Genomic DNA, 12,266 nt, shown 5'->3' with positions numbered 1-12,266 from the left:
CCCGACTTTTCAAAACGTCTAAATTAACTCGTATCTTCGTGCAAGGACAAGAAGGGTAGGTAATAAATTAATAATGATGTGGTATGTCATATTCTAAGTGTTCAAGGGTTGTATCTCAAGTTTTGAAATTAGGTAAGGGGCAAAATAAAAGTTAGAAAGTTATCGTAAGTTCAACTTTAAAGATTTCTCTAAACTTTGGGTAAAATGTCTTGGATTTTTTCTCCCAATATATAAAGAGTTAGAAGGCCTATCACCCATTAAATCGAACACCTACGAGTCTAGTTTGCAATGCACAAAACACATATCCAACCGACATCAGAGTAAAAAGTTATGAGAGTTTTACTACGGACTATCGGGGCAGAATCAGGGTCGGGTAAAAAAATATGCTATGTCAGTTTACTCAACGTTTTAAGGCATGAAAACATTTCATTTCACTTTCAAACCATAGAGAAAGCTTAAGAGAAGGTTCCTATGGACTTCTTGCATGATGAAGGTTAGTTTTTGACGATTTCTACCATTAAATGTTGCACCCATGCCTAGAAACGTGATCTCTACATGTGTCAATCATTTTTCCCTTCTATTAGCTGCGTTTGGAGCTAGTTTTTGAAGATATAAATTTGTAGTTATTGGTGTTTCTTCAATGTTTAGACTTGGTTAACTAAGGTAATCATCTCTGGACTTTTTTATGATTGTTTTTATGAATTTCTATTGACGTTTCGACAAGTTGGGGCAATATGGCAAATCTTCTAATTTAAGATTAATTATGAACTATTTATAGGTGCGTACCAGCTGTGTATATATAGTGTTTGTGTAGCTTAGGACATAAGGAACAACTTTTGTGAAGGAACTACGATCTTTTGAGCGTTCATTGGAAAGGTATGTTAAGGTTAATCCCTTCGTTCGACATGTTTCCTTAGAGGTAGTTAACGTTGGTGATCTTATAGATGTAATTGTGAGTGGTTGGATGATTGAGTGGTTATAATGCCTCATTTTAGTGATTCATAATATGTTAAGAACGACCCCAAGTTAGGAACAACTTGGAGATTATTCATATATATTGTTTATAGCTAAATTTCTCACCTTTAGCCTATTCAATTGTTTGTCGTCGCCCTTGGGGCTATTGTGGTTAGTTGTTGAGCTATGATCTGCCTATGGGGGCTATGATGCTGTCTAATAGGACTACGTTAATTCCAAAGAGAGTTATGTGTTGCCCACGGGGCTATATATTAATGCCAAAGAGTATTATGTGTTACCTACGGGGCTATTTTAATGCCAAGGCTATGTGTTGCCTATAGGACTATGTTGATGCAAAAGAGGGATATGTGCAGCCCACAGAGCTACGATGTTGCCTAAGAGGGCTATGTGCTGCCTATGGGGCTATATCATTGCCAAAAAGGGCTATGTGACTTCTTACAAAGACAAGGGGCTACCAATAGGGGTATGCAGATTTACTTGGCACCTTCTGGGCTTATGAGGGCCTAGGTAAGTGGTATGTTGTTTGTACCTTCCGAGCTTATGGGGGTTTGGCTAGGTTGACGTTTGATCATTTTTGTATTTTTTGATTCAGTAGCCGGTTAGCATGCTTATCTAAAATTTTGATTTCCTTACACAATTGATTTTGGTATATTATCATACTTGCTCACTTATTCTATAGCCTTTCATACTCTGTACATTATTTTGTACTGACGCCACATTGCCTTAGGGGTGCTGCATTTATGCATGCAGGTGCCGACAGACGACTTAGTAGACCTCCTCAACAGCAGGATCTATTTGGTTGGCTAGCCCCTTTCCTCCGTAGCTGCCAGAGTTGGGAGGTTTGTTACCTTTTGTTGTATATATCTTTATGGGTAGGCTGGGGCCCTGTCCCGACAATCTGTACTACTCTTAGAGGCTTGCAGTCTAGTGTGTGGTGTGTATAGCTATGTTATGGGCATACTAGCCTAGGTTGTTGGTTTGCTAAAGCTTGTGAGCTGTTTTGTGTATTGTATTGATATATACTTGTTTTTAGTTTTGGTATAGATATCATGGTGGACTAGACGACTCAATCAGGACTTATGTCCTAGTTTTCTATTTATTTATATGATCTCCTGGGAGAAGCTGTTTCTTTTATTGATCAGTTGATAGGGGCCTTGGCGACCGAGGGCTTAGTTTAAGTCGGGATATACTTGTTTGTTTTATTGATTACGTGTGGCTGCCATGCGCTAGTAGCAAATGGGTCAGCAGGGACGGCTCGGGCCTGAGTTTTGGCATTAGGAGCCAATTGAGCCCCTCTAATATGGGGTGTGACAACAATAGTAATTAAGCTAAATCAATATAATTATTTGCATAATGGAAATCAAGTCCTATTAATTGCTACTCCTATAAAATAAATATGCAATGTGGAGACGTGAAACATCTCATTTAACATAAAGATGCCGTCATGATGATGCATGTGAGTTTGTCACGTCTCTCCTCATATTTTATGCATTCTAATATAATTAAAAATTATAAAAAGGAAAATAATAATTTTAAACGGATTAAAAGGGAAAATATGTGTGAAAAATTAAAACACTGGAATATATATTTTTCAAATGTGAAAGAAGTAAATTATTACGTTAGTGATGATTTTAGCATGACATCATAAACTTATTTAGGATAAATAATCAACTAAGATCCATTAATGAAATAATTATCTTGATTTTCTAGATGTCATCAATCAATTAATTTATATATATATTCTTTCTATGCTTTGTCCAAAAATTGAAAAACATTAAATAGTCAACTCCATGGCCACTATATAAGTAGTATGACATTAACCCTTTCATGAAATTATATATACATTCAACAACATCAAACAAAAAAATCAAGATTTTGAAAGGACAACCAAAGTCTACATTGTGTATGTATCCTTTATCCTAATTTCATTTCTTAAATTTTGTGTTTGAAGTATGATGAATAATTTTGTTCACTAAAATACAGGACTTGTAAACTTTAAGTTTAAATGTCTTATTTCTCTTTTTTATGGTTTAAAATCGCTGCAAATTGTAATTATATAGTGTTACATGGGATAATCTTTGTTGCATTGACTACTAAATTTTCATTTTTTTTTGTGAGATCATTCAATTCCTCACCTTAATTGTAAGCTCCTCCTTAATTTTTCCCTTTCCCGAACCCTAATTTTTAAAAGAATAATATATTAATGAATATCATATATTATCACATTAAAAAAAAGTGTCATGTGATATAACTTTGTTAGTTGGACATTAAAGAAAGAATAAACAAAAAAAAAGAAACTTAAATTATCTATAGCAATTATAGTTACAAGTAAACTTATTCTCGGTATTGATGTATGATAATTTCCACTTCTTCTTAACCCTGTGTTGTTTCTCAACAAAATATAAGTAGCATGACTTCTTGGGTCTTATAAGGTCTGAAAGGAAAATGAAGAGTTGTGATGTTTCCGAAAAATGGTGACTTTTGTGACTTTTGGGAAAGGTTGTGATTATTCTAAAGGATTGTGCCTTTTCCAAGGGGTTGTGACTTTTCCAATAAATCCCAATAAGCACATGTCTAAAGATTGACAATACTTTTGCACTTCTATCAACAACGTTGTTTATGACACCGAGGAGTATGGTCGTTTAGATAGCTCAGTAGTGCATAAATTCATTTCCTTCACGGATAATGTACTACCTCTCCTTAGCCATTAAAATGACCATTCTAAAATTTGTGGTCAGATATGATGGTTATGACACCGAGGAGTATGGTCGTTTAGATAGCTCAGTAGTGCATAAATTCATTTCCTTCACGGATAATGTACTACCTCTCCTTAGCCATTAAAATGACCATTCTAAAATTTGTGGTCAGATATGATGGTGGTCTGTCATATTTTCCCGTAATTGACAAGTGGCTTGAATTTTGTGTGAATAAGAAAGTGGAGGATTTACTCCTGAATATACGTTATAGAATTGTTTATCCGACTGGCCATGACCAATCCTATAGCTTGCCAGAAGTTCTCTTTAGTAGTTCATCGATGATAAAACTTAAGTGCAATAATTGCACAATATGAGAAGATTGCGTACTAAATTAAACATCTCTGAAGAGTTTCACGCTGAAAAGTTTGTTTATCCGGGACGAACACATTAAACAAATAATGTCAAAATGTCCTCAATTGGAATCATTAAATCTATATGGATTTTGTGGTTTTAATCGTTTGCACAAAATACATAGATTAAACCCACAAAAATCCATATAGATTCAAATATTCCAATTAAGGACAATTTGATATTATTTGTTTAATGTGTTCATCCCGGATTAACAAACTTTCCAGCGTCAAACTTTTCAGAGTTGTCCAATTTAGTACGCATTTTTCTAATGTTATGCAATTCTTGCAGTTGAGTTTTATAATCGATGAACTACTACAGAGAACTTCTGGCAAGCTATAGGGTTGGTCATGATGTCCAGTCGGATAAGCAATTCTATAACATATATTCAAGCATAAATCCTCCACTCTCTTTTTCACAACAAATTCAATCCACTTGTCAATTACGGGAAACTAAGAAACGCCATCATCAAGTTTGAACATAAAGTTTAGACTAAACTTTTTAATGGTAGAGTAGTTAATGAGAGACAGTACATTATCCGTTAAGGAAATGAATATATGCAGTGTCAAGATTAATAATGACTGCAATTGATCCATCCCGATCATCCTAACGGGGATCGATATTCAATCAAAGGTGATACATGCTGCTTTGAAATTATTGCTCCATATGTTGAACATTTAACTATTTCTGGATTTTAATCATATGAAAATTAAGTTAAGGGACTTGTCATCTTTGAACCACGCAAATCTTGATCTCTACCGTGATGAATTAGATGAAATGAATGAAAACATAGAGAGAGATCTTTTGGCAAGCGTTCGTTGTGCTAATGAGCTAATGATGTCATCCTGGTTTACCAAGGTCAGTTATCAATCCCAAATGTCTCCAGTCTTTTTATGTTGATTGTGAATTGAGCTCGTGTTTTCTACCTATCAACTTGATTGTACGATGGGGGTCATCCTTTTTTAAATTAACCTGATTATTTATCTATTGATTAACTTCCTTTTAATTAACTCATATAGTTTTAATTTAGTAGGTGAGGTTAAATATTAGTTCCTTTTATTGGTCTAAGCTATAAGGTGTTACAAGAATGGGAAATCACTAGAGGTTTAGTTTGTAAGCCCTGTAAATTAATGTACTTACCATTATTCTTCCTTATTCTTCTATTCAGGTGATTTCCAGTTGGATGTTGGAAGAGGAACACATCTCCTTAATGTTGCTCGAATGCACATGGTTGACAATAAGTTCTTGTATTTCAAAACTTTCCTTCCCCTACAGAACCTCTTAAGGTCGAGTCGTAATTTATAAAACCTAATGATATTTCTTGATATGCTAGTATTTTTTCAATTCACAATATCTTTATGTCAAATGTATATTGATCCTTTACAGCCTCAACGACTTCAATTTCATTACTATAGTTGTGAAACTTACCACCTAACTCGATTTGTCCTTGTTATGTATTTGTAGTACCATGATTTTTTTAGGGCGAAGACATTGATATGCTGGAAGACAACTACCTCTCGTTTGAACGAAACATATTCAAAGTTTCCTTACAGAATTTGAAGAATGTCAAGGTTATGGCATTTTGTAATCGTACTCATAGTTTTGACGCAATAAAGCTCCATCAATTCTTGATGTTCTTACTTGAGCATGCAATAAATCCCAAGAAACTTGTTATAGTACCAGAGCATAAGGATTGCAACAGTTGTTCTACTAATACCTCAAATCTAATGAAGCATTTGTTAGCTTTCCAACAAGTGCAATTATTTCCTTCGGACCAATTAATCATAGTGTTTTCTATTCCTAGTTTGTTGCTCTTATTTTTGTTGATTTTTTTTTTGTTTTAATGAGGATAACTTCTTATAAAAATTAAATTATGTATCACCCACTAATTAGAACAAAAAATAGCTGATCGTCCCTTAACCTATGGTTTGTGGTCGTAAAAAGGAGAGCTAGTTTGCATCTTCATATACAAGGATGGAATCAACCTTCTTAGGATTGGACTAGCTGGCTGGGCGGCCAAGATTGATTATCACTCTTTCTAGCTGGCCTAGAAGTTGACTGGATTACTAGATATTGTGGTTACTTGGGTTGGCATCCTGACTTTGGTTTTTTGGGTATGGATTTGTGGTGCCTTTCTCTCTTATAGACTTAGTTACTCTTTATACCTATTGGGCTTACGTGGGTCTGTTTGAGTTTCTTTTTAACATGTGCATGAGTGTATATTCTAGGCTTAAAGGGGTCGAGTTCGGTTTAGTCTAGATGTATTTAGATTTACTTTTAATATGCTCGTATGCTTTGTTTCATATCCATTTTGACCTCTCATGTGTTACCATAGGTTTTGTTCTTTCTCAGGTGACTTAGGATTAGGGTTATTCAGGCTGGATATTTCTTGTGATTCCTTGTGAGGGGACGTTGATACACGGTGGTTTAGTATTGATAGATCTCATATTCGACATCCTTTTGGTAGTCAACACCACTTGGGACACTCTTTCTAGTTGGATGGCTTTGAAGTGGTCTGGCTAGATGGGCGAATTTGATATCTTGAGACCCTATTTGAATTCGTCACCCCCCCATGTTAGTCTTGCTAGTTGGGCTGGGAGTGGACTAGCTGGCTGGGTGACCTAGATTGATTATCACTCTTGCTAGCTGGGCTGGAAGTTGACTGGATTACTAGGTATTGTGGTTACTTGGGTTGGGAGCCTAGATTTTGTTTCTTGGGTTTGGATTTGTGGTGACTTTTTCTCTTGTAGACTTAGTTACTCTTTATACATGTCGGGCTTACAGGGTCTATCTAATTTTCATTTAAACATGTGCATGAGTGTTTGTGATAGGCTTATAGGGGTCAGTTAGTTTTAGCTTAGCTGTACTTAGATTTACTTGCGGTATGCTCGTATGCTTTCTTTCATATCCGCTTTCATCTCTGTCTGTTTCTAGATTCTATCTTTTCATATTGCTTTTACCTTTCTTGCTCAGTCGACACGTGATGTCTACAAAGTACCCTGTTTTAATACTCATGCTACAATCTTAATATGTTTCATCATGTAGGTCCTAGTACCAGCTAGCAGTGGTGATTGATTGTGTAATTAGAAGAATTAGGGATTTGGAGATCAGTGTGAGCACTTGGACCAATTAGTCATAATGTTTGTGCTAATGAAGCATTTGTTAGCTTTTCCAACAAGTGCAATTATTTCCTTCGAACCAATTAGTCATAATGTTTTCTATTCCTAATTTGTTACTCTTATTTTTGTTGACATTTGTTTTTTGTTTTAATGAGGACAACTTGTTATGAAAATTAAGTTATGTGCCAGTCATTAATTATAACAAAAAATAGTTGATCGTTCCTTAACCTATAGTTTGTGCTCGTAAAAAGGAGAGCTAGTTTTCATCTCCCCCTACAAGGATGGAATCAACCTTTGGGTTTTACGTGTTACCACACATCCATTTAAGGCATTCCAACTCGGTGGGACCAACAAAGAATGTGGTCCATTTGATGGTACTGCTTCTCTCTTAGCAAGAAGTTTCTGGATCTAGCTTTCGGTATAGAAAAATCTTTGGTAGGAGTGTTACCCCCAAATGGGCCCTAACGGACACAAAGAATCATTTAGGCTCCAATGTGGATATCAAACAATAAAAAATAAAAAAAATTAAAAATTAGGAGCCATTTTTTATGAAATTTAGTTATCTTTTATAGTAGAACTAGATAAAGGATACCCGTGCAAGGCACGTGCTTTAAGAAGTGTAGAGATGCAAATAAAGAAAAGACAATTAAGCCTAATATTAACATATTTATGTTTCATCATATGTTATATTTAGTTTGCGGAAAATTATACTGAGAGCTTGCTAGAAAGGCTACAACATATCATAGTCTTTTTTAATTTATCTGCTAAGCCTTAGGCTATGGAAGAAGCACCACAAACTTCTTGTTTGAAGGTCCACCCATAGTTCGACTACCTGAGCAGTGGAAGGAGTCGATCTCTAATAAAATAACAATGTAACTGTTATAATAAGTGTTGCTAAATGACACAGAAAGAAACAAATGTCTTTACAACATAAATGTTATGAAACTAAAGTTCCAAAATGATGGATGTGTTAGTTGCGTATTTCACCATTGGTGATGCTTAAATGCAACAAAAAAAGTGTTGGTATCAAGAAATTAAACCCAGCTCCAGCAGAAGATGATAGATGAGTCAACTACATTAAATCAACCTTCACAAAGAAGGATAAGACACTTATATCCTTATTCATTATCATTGTCCATTTGTTGTATGATGGATTAAATCACATTCCTTTATTTTTTACTACTGTAAATAGTTGTTAGTATGCAGTTTATAGTGAGAAGCCCTTACACACGTTGGAAACTAGGATAAGTTCAGTAGTAGTGTAGGACTTATCTTCTCCACAATTTTGAAATGTTTGTTACAAGGTAGCCAATAGAAATAGGACAGCTGTAAGCATATGATTGGTTTTCTTCTCTTAGCTTTGATTATAAATTCTTGTATAGAGCATGATCAGAAATACAACAAATATTTTCCATCGTATTCCTTTTTTTTCTTCAAGAAGGCAAAAGCTTTGAACAAATGCATAGAAATGCTAATCCAATTCTTATAAAATAAAATCATTGAGACAATAAAAAATTAGACGTCATAGCAATAACAATAACAATTATAGAAGTTGGAAAAATAAGAACAGTAATAGTAAAGTTGGAAGATTTAAAGGGTTTGTTGGTAAATTTTAGAAATATGAGCTATTAGAGAGAAGAGAAGTCAAGAAGAATATCGGTAGAGGAACATTTTTATTGATGTCTTCAGATTACATTTATAAGACTAGAATAAAAAACAGAAAGCAGAAAGCAAGAAACCCACGACTAGAAGATTCCTAACTCACTAAAGCAGTAAAAGTAAATATAATTGTAGTTGATAAGGCAAATTCCTAACACTCCTCCTTGCTTTGGAAACTTTAAACTCCAATTTTCTGTCTGAGATGCAAAAACTTACTGACTGGTAAAGGCTTAATGAATATATCAGCCAATTGTTTTTCCGACTTGCAGTAGACAAGAGTTATATCTCCATCTTTTTGCACTTATCTCAAGAAAAAGAACTTGATTTTGAAGTGCTGAGTTCTTCCATGAAACACAAGATTGTGAGATATAGCTATTGTTGCTTCATTGTCCACGAACACTTTGATGCTTCCAGTTGGTTCCATATGCAAATAAACCAGAATTTTGTTCAGCCACAATGCTAGATTTACTGCTGTTGTAGCTAACACAAACTCAGCTTCAGCAGTAGATTGAGCTACAATATCTTGTTTCTTACAACCCCATGAGAAAATTCCAGAACCAAGACTAAAACAGTACCCTGAAGTACTCTTTGCATCATCCTCGGGACCACACCAATCACTGTCGGAATACCCACAAAGATTCATAGGTTGACTCTTCTGAAACATGACTCCATAGGTGATGCTTCCTTTGATGTATCGCACAATTCTTTTGGCTGCCTGCAAATGTACTTGACTAGGACAATGCATGAACCTTGATAAAATACCTACAACATACAATATATCGGGTCTTGTTGCTCTAAGATACATTAAACACCCAATGAAACTTCTGACGTATGTTTCATCCCCCTTTCCGGCTCCATCATCTTTACTTAGTTTCTCTTTTTGGTTCATGGGAGTACTAATCTCTTTGCAATTTTCCATTTTGAATTTCTTGAGAATTTCCTTTGCGTACCTTTTCTGGCAAACGAGAAAATCATATTTTCCTTGTGTAATCTCCATTCCAAGGAAATATGTCATAACACCAAGATCAGACATTTCAAAAACTTGCATCATATCTTGCTTGAACTCATCAATTAGCTTTTCACTGTGCCCTGTAATCAAAAGGTCATCCACATAAAGAGAAATAAAAAGAATCTCACTGCTATTATGTTTAACATATAGTGTGAATTCTGAAAATGCTCCCTGTAATCTAAAGGTCATCCGCATAAAGAGAAACAACAAGAATCTCACTGCTATTATGTTTAACATACAATGTGAATTCTGAAAGACTCTTTTCAAAATCGAGACCGAGCAAATAATCATCTATTCTACTATATCAAGCTCTTGGTGCCTGTTTTAAGCCATAAAGAGCTTTATGTAGTAGATAGACTTTATCTTCCTTTCCATCTATAACAAACCCTTGAGGTTGCTCAACATAAATTTCTTCTTCAAGAATTCCATTAAGAAATGCTGATTTGACATCCATCTGATGCACTTTCCATCCATGTTGTGCAAACATAGTTAAGCAATCTAATCGTGTCGAGCCTAACTATTGGAGAAAAAGTGTCAAAATAATCAATAAAAAAAATCTACACATAACCCTTCACTACAAGCCTTGTTTTATGCTTCTTGATTGAACCATCAACATTTAGCTGGGTTCGGAACACCCACTTTACCCCAATTACTTTTATGCCTTGAGGTTTCTCAACAAGCTGCCACGTATCATTTTTTTCAATCATAAACAACTCCTCCTCCATTGCATTTCTCCACTTGGAGTGTTTGAGAGCATCTTTAGGGTTAAGAGGTTCAAGAATCGCAACATTGCATCTCTCATATATATAGGAAAGCAATCGAGTTCCCCTAACTGGTGGTTCATCGTCCCTTTCATTTAACTACGAGCTTGTTTTCTGGACGGAATTCGTTGAGTCATCCCAATCCCATTCTTCATACTCCATGAAGTGAACATCTCTGCTGATAACTATCTTCTCACCTTCAGGTTGAAAGATTTTGTACACTTTTGAAACATTAATGTACCCAATAAAAATGCCCGGGGCAGCCTTTTTATCTAGTTTATCCCATTTGACCTGAGGTACATAGGTAAAACAAAGACAACCAAACGGTTTAAGAAAATGCAGCAAAGGCTTGTATCCATACCATGCTTCAAAAGGAGTTTGATCTTTCACAGATTTTGAGGGAAGTCGATTTTGTAGGAACACAACTGTATTTGCTGCCTCTCCCCAAAACATCTTTGGCAAATTCTTTTCGTGCAACATACATCTTGCCATCTCCATGATAAATCTATTTTTCTCTCACTAACTCCATTTTGATCTGAAGTATAAGGAGCATTAAGCTGACGTTCAATCCGTGCTTCTTTACAAAATAGACCAAACTAATGAGAAGTGTACTCCTTGCCATTGTCAAATCGTAAAATCTGATTTTCCAGCAACTTTCATTTTCCAACTTCGCTTTCAACTTCCCAAAAATGCTCTTGACCTCCGATTAATACTTTAAAAAATAAATCCAGCACATTCGGGTCAGATCATCAGTAAAAATAACATAATATAAACTACCTTTAAGTGAAGGAGTACTTTGGGGTCCTCCAATATCGGTGTGAACCAGCCACAACTTTCTTGTTACTCTCCAAGTTTCCTTTGGGAATGAAAGTCTACTTTGTTTTCCAAATTGACATGTCCAACAATTTTTAGAACTCTCTCCTAGTTTCGAAAGGAACTCGACTATCACCAATTCTTGCATTTTGAGAAGCCCTTGATAATGATAGTGTCCGAGACTCTTTTGCCATAACTCGGAAGCATTTTCTCTTGCCGAATACACCACTTGTTCTTCCTTCAATGGATTTAATGAGAAACTTTTGCCTCTTATTTTGACTTTAAACAAGTCATGTCCTGAGGCTTCCCTGATCAACAAATGTTTATCTTTTAAATACAATTTGAAACATTTTTCTAACAATTGACCAACACTTAACAAGTTCTTATCTAAATCTGGTACATAAAGATCATCGAAAATTGCTTTAGTACCTGATTGTGTTTCAATTTTAATAGTTCCCATTCCTTTTACCGAAATATAACCGCCATGCCCTATTCTGACTTTTGTAACTCCAGTAGTCTTTAAGTCTTTAAAGAGCTCTTTGTCATGAGTCATATGGTTTGTGCATCCTCTATCAATCGGCCAAGCCTCAGGTGAAACATTTCTTACAAAACACGATCCCCCAAAGAGTTGATACTCTTCCTGTTCATTGACAACCTGGGCGTCTGTGTGTTGCTGCTGCATTTTATTTTTGCAGATAATTGCTTCATGCCCGAGTTGGTTGCACTTACTGCATTTAGCATCCAGCCTTTTCCAACACTTCTATGGTGCGTGCCCATTCTTTACACAACGCTTACAAGGAGGATAGTTTCCTTTGAAGCTACCTGC

General features: G+C 35.4%; 1 protein-coding gene across 1 annotated transcript; it reads right to left on the bottom strand.

Moving 5' to 3' along the window:
* Positions 1–9,158: 9,158 nt before the first annotated feature.
* Positions 9,159–10,353, bottom strand: LOC107059540 (uncharacterized mitochondrial protein AtMg00810-like). The gene is made up of 2 exons (XM_015306118.1): positions 10,253–10,353; positions 9,159–10,044 (listed from the first exon to the last, which is right to left on the bottom strand). The coding sequence occupies exons 1-2, from the start codon at positions 10,351–10,353 to the stop codon at positions 9,159–9,161; spliced, it is 987 nt and encodes a 328-aa protein (XP_015161604.1).
* Positions 10,354–12,266: the final 1,913 nt, after the last annotated feature.

Source organism: Solanum tuberosum, unplaced genomic scaffold (genome assembly GCF_000226075.1).
Source record: "Solanum tuberosum cultivar DM 1-3 516 R44 unplaced genomic scaffold, SolTub_3.0 scf00024, whole genome shotgun sequence".
In the NCBI taxonomy this organism is placed as follows: domain Eukaryota; kingdom Viridiplantae; phylum Streptophyta; class Magnoliopsida; order Solanales; family Solanaceae; genus Solanum; species Solanum tuberosum.
This window is presented reverse-complemented; position numbering and strand designations above follow the sequence as displayed.